The following is a 20,633-nucleotide window of genomic DNA, read 5'->3' on the forward strand; positions in this document are numbered from 1 at the left end:
AAAAAGAATGAACAGAGGACTCCCTGGAGTTTCCTATGCTACAACCCAAGACAACAGGGGTTAGGGTGGGGAGGGCCCAATCTCAGGGCTTTGGACACTTAGGTGATTCTCACCACCTCTCCTGTGGGAACAGGGTCTCATCCACACAATCTGTGAACACTTAACATTTTGAACCTGTGGGGACCCACCGCTAGAGTTGGTATAAAGATTATTTTATTTATTTATTTATTTATTTATTTATTTATTTATTTATTTATAACGACAGTGCATATTCTCTCTCTCTCTCTTTAATAAATTTTATTGGGGGACATTGGGGAACAATGTGTTTCTCCAGGGCCCATCAGCTCCAAGTCAAGTCGTTGTCCAGTCACCGTTTTCAGTCTTAGTTGCAGGGGGTGCAGCCTACTATCCCATGTGGGAATCGAACCGGCAACCCTGTTGTTCAGAGCTCACGTTCTATCCCACTGAGCCATCTGGCTGCCTCATATAAAGATTATTTTAAAGTGGAAACATTTGAGCTACAGAAGATACAGAAAGAAATGTTACCAGAGCTTCTCTTATCGGACTAAAGCAGAGCTTTCCAAAAATGTAGCTGCCATTATTCCCCCTCGGAGGGATTTTCTCAACAATTCAGCTCTCATGGAGACATACTGCCCAACAGAACCTTCCAAACTTTCCCATGGAAGCCCTCCCCCACTCCCACCCCCTTGTTAAGCTTGGTATATATACCTTTATTTCTGGCTATTCAGTGAGTTACTCACTACTGGTCCATGTGTACGTAAACTGTCTTTTCTCCTGTTAATCTGTCTTTTCTCCATTAATTTGGACCCATGTTTTCTTTATTTCCTTTTTTTCCATTAGGATTCATCTTATATAATTCACTTATTTATTGTTTGCCATCTCTCCTCACGAGGAAGTTAGTTCCAGGAGGCAGGGATTTGTTTTACATCACAAGGATCTGTGATGTACTCCAAGTGTCTGACGTATGGTAGGTACTCCAAATGTTTCTTAAATTAATGAAACTAGCCTATGCTCATTCAGGGTGAGAGCTGAGTTTGGCTCAAAAAAAGGTCCAGGAACTTTCTGAATATGTAATTATGGTCCCAAAGCCAACAGTCATGTGCTCAGGCTTGAAAATTCCCCCCAGATACAGAGGAAGATGGACCAGACAAAATTCAGCAAACCCAGGGAAGGATTCAGTCAGGCTTCCCTCTCAGTGGGTTCCTTACCTCCTTATTTACCATGGCTGTGCTGTTGATCATTCACATGATGAAAAGGAAAAGGAAATGGAGAAGGGGCAGTCCTGGTGGGGTGAAAAAGGCACCTAAAGTACTTCTGCTTGTAGATTAAGCCACTGGCTGCTGGAATGAGGAAGTCCCTCTCCCAACCAGGGTGGGACAGAGAGGTAGCCCAGGAGGGAAGGGAACTGGTAGAAAGGAGCTGCATTCTTGCTGCATTCTTGCTGGATTTCTCCTCAGGTCTTCTCTAGAAAGAAGCCTCAAGTTACATGTGTCTAACAGAATTCCAGTCATTGCTGTGGTCCCAGGGCCCCTCTCCACACCTGAAATCCCCCAAAGGGAAATTCCTCCTCCCACTTTATAAAGGGAAAGGCTGAGGTTGAATGGGAGGGTGGAGGGGCTCAGCCTGTCAGGAGTACTCTAGAGACTGCAGTGTAGTTAGAACTGGAGTCCATGATCCCTGACTCCCGCTGCTGGGCTGTGTCCAGATGGACCCCCTCAGCCTCTTCCTGTGTAGTCTCCTATAACCACACGCCCTGGAATGACTCCTCCTGCCAGGCAGCAGAGCCCTTTATCCGATGCAGGATTAAGTTCTGGAGGACAGTCACATACCCAGTGCAGAACCTCGGACGGCATGGCCAAGAGGATTTCAGAGCTCTTGTTGATGGAGAAAAGGCAAACAAACTTGTCCAAGATCACACAGCTTCTGGGCCACCATTTAGGAAGGAGCAGGAAACAGAACCTAGACCTTCTGACCCCACTTTAAAGTTCTTTCTAGCCCTGTGATTTTGTGATCTCTTGATGCCAATCCAGTTAACTTTCTTCTACCCTAGAGCTGTTTTCATCACAAAATGGTTGCTCTGAAATCTCCAAGGTACCTTGTCTGGCCACTGGCTGTGGCCATAACAGCTCATGTGGTCCCTTGTGGGGATAAGGTTCTTCTCTAAGGCATTTGGATACATATTCAGCAGCTTCATTCCCCTCTTCATGGCCAAATCCCCTAAACTTCCCTAAGTCGTCACCCTCACACTTCCGTCCTGTGACTGAGACCAGCACACTTACACTTTCCCTTCTCCTAGCTAGTGCCTTCTCCAGCCGGCACCTCCAGTCCACCCAAGGGACATGGTCCTGGCTCCCACTGGGATGTAGAATCACAGGATGTGAAGATGGAAGGATGTGAGAATCAGTTCTGCCCCGCACAGGACAGCTGTCTCCACCCAACCTCAGGGGGCTGCCCCTTCTCTCTATTGCTTGAGGATTGGAGTGAACTTCAGGGCTCACTCATTGACTGAGCACTTAAGACGCGTGTTTTCAGTAAGCACCGGGTATGTAGCAGACGCTGTGTAAGAAGAGTTCATTCTCTCATCTAATCCTTACAAAACAGTCCTTACAAAAGGTAGGGATTATACCCTCTTAACAGTTCAGGAACTTGAGCTCCAGAAAGTTTTTCTAATTTGCCCTAGATCATGCTAATAAAATCTAGGATTAGGAATCCCAGATCTGTCTAACCAAAGGCCCAAGCCCCAGGCACAAGGGGTTGGGGAGAGGGGAAGGGAGATGAGAAGGAAGGAAAGGTGTGAAGCACCATCTTCCATGGCCTCCCTGGCTGCAGAACTAAGGGGTGAGTATCACTGTAAATGACCCTGTATCTTGAAATCAGACTTCAGAGCGGAGAGTTTACTGGCAAGGGGAGCAGGAGCGAGGGCTCACTGACAGCCCTTGACACTCAGCCTGCCAGCTCTCGGCCTGTGCATCTCTGATCAGCTGGCTGCAATCTGGAAACCACCAGTCACACCTAGGCAGGTAGCCTGCCCCTCCTCCCTGGGTAGAGGAAGCAGGAACAGGTGGCAGTGAGAGGCAGTGGGCAGGTCTCCTGGGCAGCGGAGGCTGGAGCCCCAGCTAGGATGGGTTCTCTCTGCGGCCTGGCTCTGACCCTTTTCTTCTGCTGTTGGGAGGCTGGGGCCTCCAGGAGCTCTGCAGGTAAGGGCGCGAAAGGGGCTTGTGGGCTTCTCCCTTGGCAGGGCTCTGGGTGTAAGTTTCTGTCCCGGCAGCAGTTTGTGGGTGAGTGTAGCTCTCTTGGGCTAATTATAATTAACCATAAGAGTATATGTGAAGTATTACTATTATTGATGAAGAGTATGCAAACGGCAGTGTGTCCCCTTAAGCATGTATGACGCTGCCATCCACACAAAAGAGTGAACGACGTCATTGTGAGGTCGCTGTGAGTTTGTTTTTATGCCTGTGGGAGTGTGAGCAAGTGGGGAGTGTTTGGATGGTGGGGTCAGGGAGGTGCAGGCTGGTGATAAATCTGACTAAAGCCAAAGAATGTGGCTTGGCAAGATTCTAACTCCTCTGAGTTTATCCTTTAAAATACAGTTTTTGTGTGAAAAATCTGACTGTCACAGACTTCTTGGGGAGGGTGGGGTCTGAGAGAGATTTTATGAAAAGAAAAGAACTAACATTGATCTATAACAGGAACTGTGCCAAGCTTGTCACGTGCATTGTCTTTTTTTTTTTTTAAATGGACTTTATTTTTCAGAGCAGGTTTAGGTTCATAGCAAAATTGAGAGGAAGACACAGAGATATCCCACATACCCCTGTGCACTATCTTTTTCATCCTGACAATAACCCTATGAGAGAGGTATAATTCTTACCCTCCGACCCCGACTTCCTTCCCCTTTAAAGCTGGAGACCTAAGTTTACCAGGATTATGTAACTGATCTGCAGAGGCAGGATTTGATACCACACATGCCTAACTCACTGGACACACCAGCTCCTGCATGCACTCTGATCTACCAGGCTTGTGTTGCACCTTTTACATTTAATTTAATCTTCACAACTCTATGAAATAGGGACCCCTACCTCCATCACACACATGAGAAATGCAGGGGCTTGGAGCTGGGAGACTTGGCCAGAGTCAGTCACACAATTGGTAAGCAGCAGAGACAGAGTCCAAAGTTCACACACTTTCATCTCCACCAGATTGATTTGAGGAATAGAGCAAGAGAGCTGCAACATTCTGGAGCGGTAGAGGCCAGGGTGTGGGCTTCAAGAAGATCCCTGTTTTGAGGTCTACTGTTCGAGTTGACTCCTGGTGCATAAGAGATGTGGGTGGGGGTTTGTGAGAACCCTGGAGATGAAGAGCCTGTGGGTTTGGGAAGCATGAGGAGGTTTCACTGCAAGATGACACCAAAGGGCTCCTGGAAAAGGATGAAAATGTAACAGGGGAGGTCAGTGTTCAGACCCCAAGAACCCAAACCACTGTTTGGGTTTCAGGCTGTGTGGGCTGACCCAGAAACACTCTGCTTCCATCATGTGAGGACCGCAGAGGACTGCTCAGAGAAACATTTCAGGCTTTGAAGTGGGGAGAAGAACGTATATTCCTGGAAAAGCATGATTTGTGTGTGTAGTGAGACTGCATTGAACAAGTCATGAGAGCGACTGCTGTGACCCACCTAACATGCATGGGGGTACAGCCAAAAATTTTAACTGTATTAAAATAGGTTGTGTGCTCTCAAGTGACTCCTTGAAGGGCCACGGTGGGGGAAGGTTGCTTAATCACCCTTTGCAGGTTTTAGAATAGAAGAGCTTTCCCATTCTCCTTCTCTTCTTGTCCTCACCACCACAGGATGTCAGGGATTAGGATTCTCTTTTACAGAGGAGGAAATAGAGGCTTGGAGAGGTCCCGTGACTGGCCTCGCTGGTCGAAGGCAGAGTCAGGATCTGAACCAGTAAATAATCGGACTCCAGAGCTACTGTGTTTCCCCGAAAATAAGACCTAGCTGGACCATCAACTCTAATGCGTCTTTTGGAGCAAAAATTAACTGAGACCAGGTATGATATGATATGATATGATATGATATGATATGATATGATATGATATGATATGATATGATATGATATGATATAAGACCCGGTCTTATATTATAGTAAAATAAGACCAGGTTTTACATGAATTTTTCCTCCAAAGACACATTAGAGTTGATGGTCCGATTAGGTCTTATTTTCGGGGAAATACGGTAGTAGGCCACAGACCTCGGGCTGGAACCTGGTCTCTAGCTTCCTGGCCCAGTGCTCTTTCAGTGGGAGACACAGGAGGACAAGCTCAGAACCTGGGGCCCTGTCCTGACACCCTAGGTAGAGTGAATACATGGTTCTGGACCTCCTTTGGGTCCCTGGGTACTTTTGGGCCAGTAGTCCTCAGTAAAGACCATTTCAAACCTTCAGAACCCCGAAAAGGAGGGCTTATATTTTGATCCTTTTCCTTCCAAGATACTAGATAAAACACAGGGCATTCACTTACATTTGAATTTCAGGTAATGAAGTATTTTTTAATATAAGTAAGTTTCAAATATTTCATGAAAAATACACCTACTAAAATCATTTGTTGTTAAAATTGTTCCTTGCTTTTCTGAAATCCAAATTTAACTGGGCATCCAATATTTTTATTTGCTAAATCTGGTAACACCCACCCCAGGAGGCTCCTTGGCCCACTTTCAGAGAGAGCCCCTCCCTCCCTCAGTGGACAGGAGAGGATCCCTTGTCAGCCCATGAAAGATCCTGCTGTAACCTCCCCCGGGGTAATGAGCACCTGCTCGTCCTCCACTCGCACCACCTCAGAGGGCCAGTCAAGGGAACAGAGACGTTCTTCCCTAGAGAGAAATGCTAGCAGCATCTCTCTAAAATGTCAAGTTTTGCCTCTCACCTGGCTCCCTGTTACCTGTGGAAAATGCCTGGTACTTCATTTCTGGAGTTCTGGGGTTCTGTCCCTGTCGTCTCAGGCCCATGTTCAGGGGAGGCTTGAGCAGGGTTGGGAAGCTCTCCGTTTTTCCCTTGCTGGAGCCCCAAGGACTTTACCTGCTCCCCTCCCTTTGCAGCAGCCACCACCCACACAGTCTCTGGGGATTCCTCTCTCCTAATCCTCCCAGCTAGCTCTAAACACAAAACCACAGATGTTTCTTGTATCTGAAGTGCTTTTACTTCTATGGGGGAAATGTTTGCTGGATAAGCATCGATGGGAAAGTGACAAGGATTCTTCCAGAAAGTTCTGAGAGTTGTGTCTCTGCTCTGAAGTTCTTGGCTCATGTGGACTTCTGCTTTCTTTGCTTCCCATTGAGGCTGGATCCTGGCCCCACACATTTCCTCTGATGCCTTCAGGCCAATAATCAACTAGATTCTGGGGCTTGCTTGCCTTAAGTGGCCTGTCAGAATGCATCAGTCAGGGCAATCCCAGTTCCATGGCTGCCACATGGGACTCGTCTTCCTGACACTACAAATATAGATGAAAAATGGAGTAAAGCCAATCCCCCTCCCCTCCCTCCTTGCAGCAGTCCCCAGGGCACAAACACAAGAGTGTGTGTAAAGTCTTGGACTCATGGCTCACAAAGTTGTTTTACCCAACACAGGCCCTCACACCCTCAGACCAGGTTCTTTGGGGACAATGAACCACACAGAAGTGACTGCTGTGACTCTGGGGGTCAACACAAGCTCAGAGGGAAACGCCCAGGCCCCTGACCTCATTGAGACCCCTGTGCCAAGCCACATCCTTTGGGAAACTCAAACCCTGGGCACCCAGACCTCTGATAGGACCTCAGTCCCAGTTGGTACCATCCAAGAAGCAGAGACCAGGGAAACCAAAACCAAAATTCCAGTAACAGAGACCAGGGCTCTCACAAAAATAACACCTTCCAAGTTTATGGCTGTGATCACCACTCCTAGGGAGACATCAGCCACAAGTGACAGCCCCTCAGGAACCGGAATGACCACAGTTGAAACTCTTATAGGTAGTGATCTCTCGGAAGCCATCTTTGACACTCTTTCTACTGATGACAGCTCTGAAGAGGCAAAAAGGATCCCAAGTGACACCTGGACATTGGCTTGCACCTCCACAGAAACCAGGGCCCTGGCCTTGGAGAGGAACTCAGTTCCACCCATCATCACCTCTCAAACCCTGGATCCTGATATCACTGCTATTCCTAAGGCCTTGGTTGCCTACACCATCACCGACATTGAGATTACCAATTGCAGCGTTATAGAAATGGAAACAACTGCCATCATCCCTAGGACCTCAGACATAGATCACAGCCCCACAGGAGGAAAGACCTCATCCAACCCTGAGACGTCAGTTTTGCCTGACTTCACTGAAGCAGAACCACACCTCACCAGGACCACAACCTCTTCTGAGACCGTGTCAACAGCCAGTGTCACAGAATCCACCAGACCTGATACCACAGTTGAGACCCTACTCACTGCCAATATTACCACAGTAGGGGAAACAACGGCAGCCAAGGCCACAACCCCCAGTGGAACTTTGGTGACAGTCAGCATAAACCCCTTGGAAGAAACCTCAGCCCTCTCTGTTGAGACAACAAGCCACACCCAGGTCTCAGGAGGAGTTACAATCTCCACAGGGGCTGGATCAACAGTGAGCAAGGCAACTTCCCCTGCTGGGTCCTCAGCTACTGTCTACAACCTCTCTGAAGTAGGCACCATCAAGCACTTCACCCCCTCAGAGACTTCTGCCACAGAGAGCACAACCAGTGGGCCTGTCCCCATCAGCAGGAGCCCTCTCTCTTCTGTCCATCTGACCGTGGTCAACAGCAGCCAAGAAACAGACATCACTTTAGCCAAGACCACAGCCTCAGCAAAGACCTCGACGGCAGCCAGCATGGCCGGAGGGAAGCCCCCAACAGCCATGCCGACCACTGTGAGGAAAAGGTGGCCCACAGAAGTTACTGCAGGTAAGTGGCTCCCCTATGTGGGATCTTCAAGGACTTGGGGTTTAGGGTCTCTTGCTTAAGGAGTAGGGGAGAGGGAAGGATCTGAGGTCTATTCTGATGTCACCTCTTCACGCTCTTCTAGTGGTTCTTGCTAAAATCAGTCACAAGCAGAGTTAGGGTGGTGTGTGGAAAGAATGTGGGGCTGGAGGTCTGGAAAAATTGTTTGAGATCCTGGCTCTGCCCTTAACAACCTGAGTGACCTGACACAGCTCCCTCTCCCTTTCTGGGCCTCAGTTTCCCCACTGAGGTTGCAATGGATGAACAATGAGGTCCTTCTCAGCTCTGCCTTTCTCTGAAGTTAACTGTTGAGTAATGACTGTGCACCCAGCGAAGCCCCACATTTTACTTAAAAGACACAGCCCTCATGCTCTGGAAGCCTTGGGTTCAGCCGGAACCACACAGAGGAACACCGTGTGGGCATCTGTCCCGAGTTGCTGCCCTCAGAGCAGCTGGGATCCCATGAAAGTGGGGCTCCCTGGATGCACTTGCTGGGGTTGGTGCTGTAGATGGTGACTTGAAACACATAAATAAATTGAGCGAAGGTTTGGGAGTTTAAAGCTACATCTCTGAGGCCACAGATACTTCTCAGGGAAGAAGTCCCTTGTCAGAGGCTGCTCCATCAGCCTCTGCTGCATCAGCACAGCTCCTGGTCAGCCTGTGGCCTCCACCTCCACTTCCCTATACTGTCCTTGTGCCTCATCCCTGCGGTATCCTCAGCTTGCCCTGCCTTTCTGGGGAGGTGAATTAAAAATATCAATCGCAACCCCCTGACTGAATTTCTTTGTATTCCAGTCAGAAGTGATATAAAAATATTTCACAATATTTAAGCATTGGCACCAGTTGAATGTTCTCTCTGAGGCCAGGCAGTGTACTCTGAGCTTTGCAAATGTTATCTCTTCTCATTAAACCTTCAAAACCACCTTACGAGGTGAGTATTATTACCCCATCTGACAGGTGAGAAAAAACAGATTTAAAGATGATAAAGAGAGAGCAGTGGGATTCCAAATGAGTCTGTTTGATGCCAAAACTCAGTCTCCTATTGTGCTTCCATTTTTATTATTTTTTAAAGCTCAACTTATTAATATAGTTTTATTTTAAAATGCTTTTCTTTAGTATTTGTTGATTAGATGATACATTCACATAATTTAAAATTCAATAGGTACAAAACTGTACACTGTAAAATGTCTCTCTCCCACTGCTGTCCCCCAACTACCCAGTTTTCCTCACATACATATCTGATAGTATCACTTTCTGGTGAATCTTCTTCTGGACATGAAATATGCATTTAGAAGCATAAAAAGGAGGATGAAAGATATTTATAATATATAGGTATTGCTATCTACTTATATCTATATAAACCTATAAAAATATAGATAGATATCCTATATCCTCTTTTTTTATATAAGTGGAGTGTATGATAAACACTCCACTTATATAAAGTGAGTCAGAGACTCACTTATATATGATAAACATGATAAATGTTTATATATGATAAACACTCCACTTATATAAAGTGAGTCAGAGACTCACTTATATATGATAAACATGATAAATGTTTATATATGATAAACACTCCACTTATATAAAGTGAGTCAGAGACTTATCTCTGACCGTCTTTATCTGTCAGAGATAAAGACAGATCTCTGAGATAAAGCTTTTTTTCCCTTTTCTTTTCTTTTTTTTTTTTTTTATGGCTGCTCAGTATTCCATTTTATTTTACCAAAATTTATTTAACCAGTCCTCTATGGATGGACATTTAGATTTCCAGTATTCTGTTATGACAAACAGGGCTGCAATTAATAGTACATTAAGAAACGTAGGATAATTTTGTAGCAGTGCAATTGCTGGATTGGTTCTAATAGTATTCTGATAAGAAATGACTCCAAGGTGGCAGGTGAAGGCAAACAGATTGGGCCTCAACCACAGATAGAACTTGCTTACAGAGCTGTTATGTCGGGAAGGCTGGATTAAAAGGCTTCCACCAGCTTAGAGCTGAAAAAAACTGTCTGAGGGAATCCCGTCAGAGAGCCAGCCTCTCTGCAGCCTTCTCACCTGCTGGGACCTTTCCTCACAGCCTTGTCCAGGACCTCCAGGCCTTGAGAACATTCTAGAGCCACTTTTATTTCTACTTCCTCACACTACTCTTTTGACTTCTCCGAATGTAGGTGGGGCCTTTTGCCATCATTTCCTTCACTCTTGTTGGGAAGACCCTCCAATGGGCCCAATTATCAAAGAAAGGGAATCCTTTTTCTCTTTGCAGTGAGTCAATGTAAGAGCCTATGAACACAGACATGTTTACACATGAGAGTGAGCACGTACACGTGGAGGGGGACAGAGGCTGGGTAGCACAGTTCGCGTCTTGGTTCCTGAACTGACGTCCCCATATTTTCATCTTCCTACTGTTCTCGATTTGCAGGTGGGGAGGGAGGCTTCCTCCTCCTGCGACTGGGTGTGGCCTCCCCAGAAGACCTCACTGACCCCAGAGTCGCAGAGAGGCTGATGCACCAGGTGAGTGGGCACTTTCTGGGTCAGGGGTGTGGAGGAGAGTAAAAGATTCTTGGGGACTCCAGGGCAGATCTGCAGAATACAGAAGAGCAACTGTAACACTACTTGGGAGGAGTCTAGTTTCGTATGGAGCATTAGAAGCTAAACCTAAGGATCCCTGCCTGGCTTTGCTTCTGCCCATTTTTCCTGAGTTCTGAATTCCCTTTTTTTGCTATGTAAAAAAAGTTCTTTCGCCCCCAATTTCCTCAGGTCCTTGGAAAGTCAGGCCTTGTGGCCCTGGGAGAAGGTCAATTATATTAATGGGCAGCTAGGCAGGACTTTCGGTTGCAAGTGGCAGAAACCCAACTTATCAAAGCTCACACAGAAAACCAAGGCATTGGCTGAGAAACCTAGAACTGGCTGTTCCAGCTTCAGTTGTGGCTGGATCCAGCAGCTCAAACATGGTCATCAGGGTTCTCTCTCTCTCTCTTAGCTCTGCTCCATTCATCTTTCAGAGGCTCTCTCCATAAGTAAGGAAAGGTGGCTATGAAAGCCCTAGATTTCACAAGGCAGTATCCTCTCCCCAGATCTGCATATCATATTAGGGGAGGACTGATCTCATTGGCCTGCAAGGGCCACCATAACTGACAACCCGAACTGACCACATAGAATGGAAAGGGCAGGACCCAAAGAAACTAGGCAAGCTAAGCAGAAAAAACACCCATAGATGTAAACTCTAGATGGGGATCAAGATTGGGATATATTTGTATAACAAGTTGGGAAAATTCTCCTAAAACTCAGGTCACTGGACAAAGCTTCTCGTGGTGGAATTCTGGGGTCAGGGCTTTTGGGGATGGTGCGAATCATTGGAAGATTAGACTGGGTCAACTCAGCCTAGCTCTTGTGCTCTTGGGGATGGGAAGAGAGAATATCTAGGCCCTGGAAGTCCTCTAAGTAGAAGGAAGACCCATCAGGAATAGCATTATAAGAAATTCCCTGAACATGGCATGGGGGTTTTGAGCAGGACAGCCAAATAAATGACAAATGCCCTCTGCACACGGTAATCAAAGCAGCAAGTAAGAATCCTAGTCCAAGAGGAAAGCCAGGATTGTGTCAGATCTGAGTCCTCCAAACTGGAAACTATTTCAGGGAGATGGGAGCAGGTCAGGGAGCTGAGGTGTAGGAACCAGGCCATGTGGGTGTTGGGCATCAGCTCTTGGGAGAGCCATTGGCGTGGGGCTCAGGGATCAGACAAACAACAAGCTGTAGAGCCAGATTGATCTGGGTGTGAATTCCAGTTCCTATCTGTGTGACCTTGCGTAAGTTACTCCATATTACTTTCCTCCCTTATAAAAGGAGGCTAATACAACCTGTCTTATAAGGTCCTTGTGAGGTTTAAATGACATAATGTGCAGGACGTACCTAATTCATGCCCAGGGTGCGGGAGACTCAGGAAATGCTGCTGGCCTCCTCAGATGTTCTCTCCCGCTGTCCCTTCCTGTCCCTGGTTTGTGGTGAGCTCATGGCCAGATGGGCTGGAAGTACCTACCTGTTTCTTTTGCCCTCCAGCTCCGCCATGAACTGCAGGCGCATATGCCTCCCATCCAAGTGTCCCTGCTGCGTGTCAGGAGAGACTAAAGACCATCAGCTGCAGCCAGGCGTGGCTGTGTGCCAAAGTGGGGCAGTGCTGCCCATGGCCTGGGACCCACCACAGACTGAAACCACGTTACTACGCCAAGATGTACCTGGAAGGTTCCCACGGATGTCAATTGGCCTAACCCCTAGCCCCAGACTTGGCAGAGGGACCTGGCTCATCTATGCCTGAGTGTATGCGTATGGGGAGGGGGACTTCCACTGTTCCAGAGATGTCCTTAGACTTCCCTTGGTACACGTATCGTGATTCAGTAAAGAGTGATTTGATCACCCATCTGTCATCTGCTGTGTGCTTCCATCCTACATTAAAATTGTGTTTTTGACATGTTTATGATACAAGGATTTTGTGCATCCTCACTGCCACCTTCCTCCTCCATGCTTCCCTGGTTCTTGGTTTGGACCTTGACTGTAGTACTTACTTGAGGCTGGTGCTGGAGCCTGTTGAATTGTGAGCTCCTTCAGAGCAGGGACCATATTTGTTTATCTCAGTGTCCCTGGCACCTAGCAGAGCCCCTGGCCTGTAGTAGGATGACAGAGAATGTTGGTTGAATTGACCTGAGTTTCAAGTTCTGGACACAAACAGATTTAAAAGAAAGTCTGCAGTACTCAATTATTTCTCCCCCATATTACTTTTTAAAATTAAATGTGGCTTTTTTTCTATTGCAAAAGTAGAACTTGCTTATGATTTTAACATTTTGAAAAACTCAAAAAGACCAAGGAAAAAAGAGAAATGGAAAGAGGAGAGGAAGAGAAAGAAAAAATACTTTCTAAAATCTCACCTCTTATGTACAACTACCGTTAATGTATATACTCAATGTTTCTACTTGGTCTGAGATACCTCACATTCAACGTTTTCAAAATCAAAGTCCTAATCTTTCCCCCTAAACCTGCTGTGCCTGCGTTTTCCTCATGTCAGTTAATGTCAATTGCATCCTTCAATTACTCAAAGCAAAATAGTAGGAGCTATTATTTTTCTATTTTTTTTCCACATTTTACATTCAAGTCGTCAGGAAATTCTATTGGCTCTACTGTTATCAAAATATGCCCAGAATCTAAATGTCTAATCATTATATTGTTTTGTACAACTGAAACGAAGAAAAAAAATGCCTAGAATCTGACTGCTCCTCACCATCTGCATTGCTCTGACTCTGGTCCAAGCTGCCATCATCGCTCACTTGGATTACTAATATCCTCCTAACAGGTCTCTCTGTTTCTACCTTTGCCTCTTACCTACAGGATTAACCGCCCAACTTTGAATATGAGGGCCTTTGTGATACGGCCTTGGCCAACTTTCTCAGCTCTGTGTCCTGTGGCCCCGTCTCCTGCATCCTCTATTCCTCCCATAGGAAACTTCTCACTACTTCCCAGTCACATCTGCTTTGATCCAGCATGTTTGCACATCATGATTCCTGCCCCTGAAATCTTCTCTCCGTCTGACCCCTTCATCTGGAAAACTCTTCATGCTCAGTTCATTCAGCACCTCCTTGTGGTGGCTTTCCTTACATTCCCTAAAGAGGAGCTAGTTTCTTAGTCTCTGTCTTTCTGTTATAACGCTTAACATGTTATATCATGATTTATTTATTTACAAGTGTGTTAAATCACCTGTGCTTCAGGACAAGCGCCATATAGTGTTCATCTCTGTAGCCACTGAACCGAGCCCAGAACCCCGCACACGGAGGGCACTCAAATGTTTGCTGAGTGACTGAGATGATGGGCTCTGTGAGAAAACAACCATGAGGTAGGGGCACTGGGCTCTGAAAGTTAAAAAAATGGCATTTATCATTGAAGTCAAACAAAATATACATTTAGGGATATAATTATTATTAAGCTGCACTATAATTGGGCATGAATGGAAAGCATTTTGCATAAATGATGACAACACTGCTGTTATATAAATCCAATTCTTAAATAGTTTTTCTTTTCTTGCTTTGTGCTTATTCAATAAAGCATAGCTAATAAAGAGAATAATTTAATCTTAATTACATACATATAAGGACATACATACATATAATGCTAATTACTGTTATTATTGAAAACCAAAAAATTTGTAAAATAAGAATGCACCAGTTAGAAGCACTTGAAAGTTAGTGTATAATAAAGCTTGTGTGTGTGTGTGTGTGTTGTGTGTGTGTGTGTGTGTGTGTGTGTGAGAGAGAGAGCGAGAGAGAGAGAAAGAGAGAGAGAGAGAGAGAGAATATTACTAGAGATGACCAAAGTCAGTGGAAGTAATGTTATGAAACCAGCAAGAACCAGAAGTCCCTGGAGAAAATTCTCCAGTTATTTAAGATTCAAAGGTGTGTGGTTATGAGGTGAAATTGCCACATGTTTTATAAAGACAAAGGTGGTTGTGGACCTAAACAAGATAGCATGTCTAAAGTCACCAGCGACTCAGCACAAACTCAGAAGGCAAAAATTCAAGCCCATGACACGAGCAGGGAAGGATGGGCAATGGAATTTGTGTCTCTGGCCAACCACCTCCCTGAAAGCTCCCTTTGCCTCTCAGTGCCCACTGAGGGTGCCTCAGCTACCTGCCACCAACTGGAGTTTGGGGGAACGTCTGCTTCCTCCTCTTTGCCAAACAAACATATGCCTGGAGCCCTGAAGAAGGGCCCATCATTTCTTTATTCCAGGTACATAAGTGACAGAATCCAAACCAGACAGAACCAGGGAGTGAGTTGACGAAAATTTGCAGTTGTGTCCTTGCTCTAACTGCACAATTCACGAAGAGGCCTTTCTTTCCCAGCCAGAGGAGGGTGTCTCCGACAGACGCCTTCTTCCTTTCTCATGACACCCTTTCTCTACATGCCCAGTGACTCAGCTCTTTTGACCAAGATGCCAGATAAAATACAGAACACCCAGTTAATTAGAATTTCAGTTACACAATAAATATTTTAAAAAATATATGATGTTCCAAATATTTCATGGGACATCCTTATACCAAAAAATTATTCATGGTTTATCTGATGTTCAAATTTAACTGGGCTTCCTATATTTTATTTGCTAAATCTGTCAACTCTACTTGTAATTCTTCCTCTCCCACCAGTGTCCCCGCCTCCTCTCTTTTTACAATTTCTGGGTTTCCTTCCACTGTAACAAGCTTCCAATCTTCTCTTAGGCTTTAGACATCTCTACTGACTCTGGCAGGATTGTCTGTCACACATACTTTTCCTTCATGCTCCCCTCCATTACTCTCAGTTGCAGGGGGCGGAGCACACAATCCCTTGTGGGACTTGAGTAATCGAACTGGCAACCTTGTGGTTGAGAGCCCACTGGCCCATGTGAGAATCAAACCGGCAGCCTTCAGAGTCAGAAGCATGGAGCTCTAACCACCTGAGCCACCGGGCAGGCCCGGCAATTTTTAAATCAGGTCATTTGTTCTCTTATTGTTGTCCTTTGTATATTTTGAATAACAGTTCTTTATTAGATGAGTTTCTTGGCAAATTTTTTTCTCCCAGTCTGTGGCTGTCTTCTCATTCTCTTGACATTGTCTGTCACAGAGCAGAAGATTTTAATTTTAATGAAGTCCAGATTATCAGTTATTTCTTTCATGTATCATGCCTCTGGGGTTGTATCTAAAAAGTCATCACCATACCCAAAGTCATCTAGGTTTTCTCCTATGTTATGTTCTAGGAGTTTTATGTTTAGGTTTATGACCTGTGTTTTGTGCTTTACATTTAAGTCTATGATCCAATTTGAGTAAAGTTTTGTGAAAGGTGTAGGGTCTGGTCTAAATTCATTTTCTTGCATGAGGATGTTCTGTTGTTCTGATAGCATTTGTTGAAAAGGCTAGCTTTGCTTCATTGTATTGTCTCTGCTTCTTTGTCAAAGATCAGTTGAATATACTTGTATATGTGGGTTTATTTCTGGGCTTTTTATTCTGTTCTCTTGATCTATTTGCCTGTTCTTTTGCCAACACCACACTGTCTTGATTACTGTAGCTTATAAAGTACTTAGTTTAAAAAGTACTTAGCTTAAAAGTAAATCTTGATGTTGGGTAGTGTAGGTCCTCTGACTTCATTCTTCAATATTGAGTTGGCTATTCTGGGTGTTTTGATTCTTCAAATAAATTTTAGAATCAGTTTGTCAATATCTACAAAAAATCTTGCTGGAATTTTGATTGGTATTGCATTGAATCTGTATATCATATTGGGAAGAACTAACATCTTGATAATAATGAGTCTTCTTATCCATGAACATGGAATATCTCTCCATTTATTTAGTTCTTCGATAACTTTCATCAGAGTTTTGTAGTTTTCTTCATGTAGAACTTATACATATTTTGTTAGAGTTATACTTAGGTATTTAATTACAGGGTTTGCTAATGTAAATAGTAATGTGTTTTTATTTCAAATTCCATTTGTTCATTACTGGTATGTAGGAGAGCAATTGACTTTTGTACATTAACTTTGTATCCTACAATCTTGCTAAAATCACTATTAGTTCCAGTTTTGTTTTTTTTAATCAATTCTTTCAGATGTTCTACTTAGATGATTATGTCATCTGTGAACAATGATAGCTTTATTTCCTCCTTCCTGATCTGTTTATCTTTTATTTATTTATTTTTGTCTTATTGAAGTAGTTAGGACTCCCAGTATGATGTTGAAAAGCAGTGGTGAGAGGGGACATCTTGCCTTGTTCTTGATCTTTACTGGAAAGCTTTACAACTGACATACAATATATAGTCTGGGGCCTGCCAAGAAAGATTGCAATGTGGGCAGGGCTGGCTGCTCACAAGAAACTGCCTCCCGCTGTGCACGAGTTGGGTGGGGCATGGTTCCAGCTGAATCAGTTGGGCAGAGCAATGGAGCTCACTAGGCCAATCAGGTTCAGATGTGGCCTGTAGGGGGCAGGTTCAACACAGGCAAGATGGGCCCACCTACCAGCTGCATGAAAGGAGGAACCCAAACCAGGAAAATACCACTAGCCTCTAGTCCTCCTCCTGAAGCTACACACCTCAGTGTGCCCTCCAAATGTCTCCAAGGCCCCCCGAGTCACCAAGCCTCCGCCTGAGACCAAGGTGAGTGCCTGAGAGCAAGTGAGTCTGTGAGCAGGTCGTCTGGGTTTCCTGCAGCCTCTGTCCCACCCGAACAGTTGGAATCCCCATTGTTTTTCACAGCTAGATGTTGTGGGGGCTCCTTTTCCTGGCATCAATACACTGGGCTGGGAAGCCTGGTGTGAGGACTGGGGTCCCTTGCTCCTCTGAGAGGAACCTCCATGGCCAAGATATTCCTCCTGATTCTCAACTACCACATGGAGGTGTGTGGCCCATTCTGTGTCTCCGCCCCTCCTACCAGTCTCAGCGTGGCTTCTTTATATTTGTAATCATAGGTCTTATGTTCAGCTAGACGTCAGATGATTCTCCAGGTTGATTGTTCTATAATTTAGTTGTAATTTTAATGTGTTCACAGAAGGATGCAGGCACAACGTTTACCTACTCCGCCATCTTGCCAGGGTCTGAATTTTGCATGTTGAACCAGTCTTGCCTGCGATAAATACTACGTGGTTGTGGTGTATAATTCTTTTTATTCATTGATGGATTTGATCTGCTAATATTTTGTTGAGGGTTTTTGCATCTATGTTCATGAGAGATGTTGATGTATAGTTTTCTTTTCTTATGTCTTATTCTGGTTTTGGTACTAGGGTAATGCTAGCCTTATAAAATGAGTTAGGAAGTATTCGCTCTGTTTTAATCTTCAGAAAGACATTATACAGAATTGGTAGAATTTCTTCCTGAAACGTTTGGTAGAATTCACCAGTGAAGCCATTTAGGCTATTTTTTTTTTTTTTTAACAATTTTATTGGGGAAGGGGAACAGTGTGTATTTCCAGGACTTTATTGGGGAACAGTGTTTTCCCCAGCACCCATCAGCTCCAAATCAAGTTGTTGTCCTTCAGTCTTAGTTGTGGAGGGCGCAGCTCAGCCCCAAGTCCAGTCACCATTGTCAATCTAGTTGCGGGGGTTGCAGCCCACCATCCCCTGTGGGAGTCGAACCAGCAATCTTGTTGTTCAGAGATCGCGCTCTCACCAACTGAGACATTCTGCTGCCCACTGGTAGCTCAGTGGCAGCTCATTGTCTTCAATCTAGTTGTGGAAGGCGCAGCTCACTGGCCCATGAGGGAATCGAACCGGCAACCCTGTTGCTCAGAGCTCATGTTCTAACCAATGGAGCTATCTGGCTGCTCTGTGTTCTTAATTCTTGATAAATGAATGCTGGGATTAAATGAATGTGGTTTTATATGGAGACATGATTACATTTTGGGACATTTGAGGGTAAAGCCACAGCCTGGTACATATGGAGTGTGTGTGTGTGGGGGGCTTCAACTGCTGGGAGAAGTCATTCTCTATGTAAAGCAGACAGTTTGCAGTCTCTGCTCAGATCAAAGGTCATGTTTTTGTTGGAACTTCCTCCAGCACCAGTACTTTCTCACCTACAAGAGTGAGCCTGAGCACCAGGTTTATATCATGTGACTTCCTTCCCTACCCTATGGCCACATGTGGTTGGACCAGAGATGGACAACTGGCATAATTTGGACCAATAATATTCTCTCTTCAGGGATTTGGTATTTAGGACCAAGAGGCAGTTACCCAGTTTCTGCTTAGAGTTGGAATTGAGATGCCCCAGGCATAGGAGTTGTGAACCAGTTGCTGTTGGAGTTGTTACATGAGAGAAGTGTATAATTCTGCCTGCTAAAAGAGAAGGATAGGTGGAAACTGATCTAGTCGCTGGAAACAAACAGAGTGGGGCTGAAGGACTGTGGGTGGAGATGCTCAGAAGACTGCCTGGGGCCCAGGAAAGGACAGAGAAAGTGTGGGGGTGTCACTACTGTCCTCATTAGAGGACCAGGCTTTGGCTTGTGTTGGGGTGAGGGGAAGAAAGTGATGTAGAAACAAAGATGCAAGTCTGGGCTGGAGCAACTGAGCTTTCCAACATGGAGTACTGAGGGCTGAAGCAAGACTGGTGCCAACCCACCTATGTTCCTCCACCTCTGGTGGACTGTCAGCCACCAGAGGAAAATCATGAACAGAACCTATGGCTTTGCAAACACAAAAAGTCAGTGAGATTTTATTTAGATAGACTTTAATTAGAAGTAAACTGGAGAGTTTTATGTGCAAATGCATTTTGGTTTTTAACTTAGAGCCATCACCCCATTATTAAATCTGGCGTTTGCATATGTGTAGGTCAGTGTCCTCCTTGTGGTTATGTCTGTGAGAATCCATTCTTTTATGTAGTCGGTCTTTTATGACCTCTTCCTGTCTGCCTCTGTGTTTACAGATAAGGTGCGCTAATCTTTATTATTATTCATTCCCATTATTCATTTTATTGAAGAATCCTGAATCGATTTCAGTCACCTTCCTTTTTCCAATCTCCCCAAAGCAAAGGCGCCTGGAAATGTGCGGGTGTAGCTGGGGTGGGTCTTGAGGTATCTTAGGCCACAGCTGCCCCCTTGGGGCGAGGCATCAGCTTTCCGAGTCCAGGGAGTAGGAATACTGTATCTTGGAGACCCAGAAGCGATGGACTACAAACACTATGACCCCCAGCAGCAAGAGGGCACCTAGGGCCCCGAAGAGGATCCCGAAGAAGGCACCAAGTTTCAAGCTCAGATGCTCACAGTGTTCGCCCCAGGGCGTGTAGATGGAGAAGGACACACAGCTGGGAACAGAGAAAGGGGACTTGGTCAGCACGGGGGGAGGCGGGCACTCAGCCTCACCACCCCCTCCTCCTGTGGGGCCAGAGGAGGTTTTCCGCACAGACTGGGTTCCCCTTTAGGGAAAGAGGGTGAGTCAGCCCTGAGGTGGAGCTGAAGTGGGGGTCACGGGACAAATGAGGCAGTCGTGGTGTGAATTCACCTGGGGTCAGCTCCATCAGAACAGAGGAAGGGGCGGGGCTGGCCACAGGTGAGGAGGCACAGTCACAAACCCAGCCCGCCCCTGAGAGTTGGGCCCAGTCCTTGGCTCCACCCATCCCCTACTTGGACTCCAGAGGACAGAAGGCTAGACGGTGGGAACGCAGTAGATAGAGGTCCCAGGTGGTACTGCCCTCCTCCTTAGCAGGCCTCCAGACTTAGTGCATTTCCCTCTCGGGAGTCCCTCAGACTGTTGATGAAGCAAGGGGACATAGGGCGCCAGTTTGAGAGGGCCTCCCCTGCCTGGTACTCTTAAGGAGGTGCAGGGCCAGGCCTAGACACAAAACAATGGGTTCCTTTTCCACAAGGAGACAGCAGGGTGTCCACCAAGAAGCAAAATCAGGTGGAAGAGTTTGGCTTTGGAACCCATATCTTGCTACTTAACTTACTGGTTACCTTGGGCAGGGTCCTTATCATCTCTGAGCCCCAGTTTTCTCATCTTTAAGACGGTCATAATACGTACCTAGTAGCTAGTTTGAGTTTCAGAGGTAATTTAGCACCTTTATTTACACAGAGTAGGCACTCACACGTTTTTTTTTTCCATTGTCCCTTTTCCTCTGATCCCTATTCTCTCA

The 20,633-nt window shown here is 45.6% G+C and overlaps 2 protein-coding genes across 4 annotated transcripts in view; one reads left to right on the forward strand and one right to left on the reverse strand.

The window, feature by feature from the left end:
• Positions 1-2,418: 2,418 nt before the first annotated feature.
• MUC20 (mucin 20, cell surface associated) lies at positions 2,419-13,627 on the forward strand. Of its 3 annotated transcripts, none has more exons than XM_033131985.1 (4): positions 2,419-2,563; positions 6,644-7,978; positions 10,434-10,525; positions 12,071-13,627. In XM_033131985.1, exons 2-4 carry the CDS (start codon positions 6,679-6,681, stop codon positions 12,137-12,139), a joined length of 1,461 nt encoding a protein of 486 aa, XP_032987876.1. In that variant the 5' UTR covers positions 2,419-2,563; positions 6,644-6,678; the 3' UTR covers positions 12,140-13,627. The 3 variants fall into 3 exon arrangements, with proteins under 3 accessions (XP_032987876.1, XP_032987867.1, XP_032987881.1); XM_033131976.1 differs by lacking the exon at positions 2,419-2,563 and adding an exon at positions 3,095-3,218; XM_033131990.1 differs by lacking the exon at positions 2,419-2,563 and adding an exon at positions 3,112-3,218 and having other exon boundaries at positions 7,022-7,978.
• Positions 13,628-18,279: 4,652 nt separating this feature from the next.
• MUC4 (mucin 4, cell surface associated) overlaps positions 18,280-20,633 on the reverse strand; it is a 34,758-nt gene continuing 32,404 nt past the window's right edge. Inside the window, exon 26 of the mRNA XM_033091875.1 lies at positions 18,280-19,805. Within this exon, the coding sequence (XP_032947766.1) occupies positions 19,613-19,805 (193 nt within the window). The 3' untranslated portion in view covers positions 18,280-19,612. The remainder of the gene's footprint in view (positions 19,806-20,633) is intronic.

The sequence above is a fragment of the Rhinolophus ferrumequinum genome, chromosome 2, assembly GCF_004115265.2.
Source record: "Rhinolophus ferrumequinum isolate MPI-CBG mRhiFer1 chromosome 2, mRhiFer1_v1.p, whole genome shotgun sequence".
Classification (NCBI taxonomy): Eukaryota; Metazoa; Chordata; class Mammalia; order Chiroptera; family Rhinolophidae; genus Rhinolophus; species Rhinolophus ferrumequinum.

Bases quoted from the DNA above. Each gene is read 5' to 3' on its own strand.
- MUC20 (XM_033131976.1), top strand. From the start codon at position 3,143: ATGGGTTCTCTCTGCGGCCTGGCTCTGACCCTTTTCTTCTGCTGTTGG. The intron at 3,219-6,643 runs GTAAGGGCGCGA...TACCCAACACAG, and splicing joins GGCCTCCAGGAGCTCTGCAG to GCCCTCACACCCTCAGACCA. The intron at 7,979-10,433 runs GTAAGTGGCTCC...CTCGATTTGCAG, and splicing joins GCCCACAGAAGTTACTGCAG to GTGGGGAGGGAGGCTTCCTC.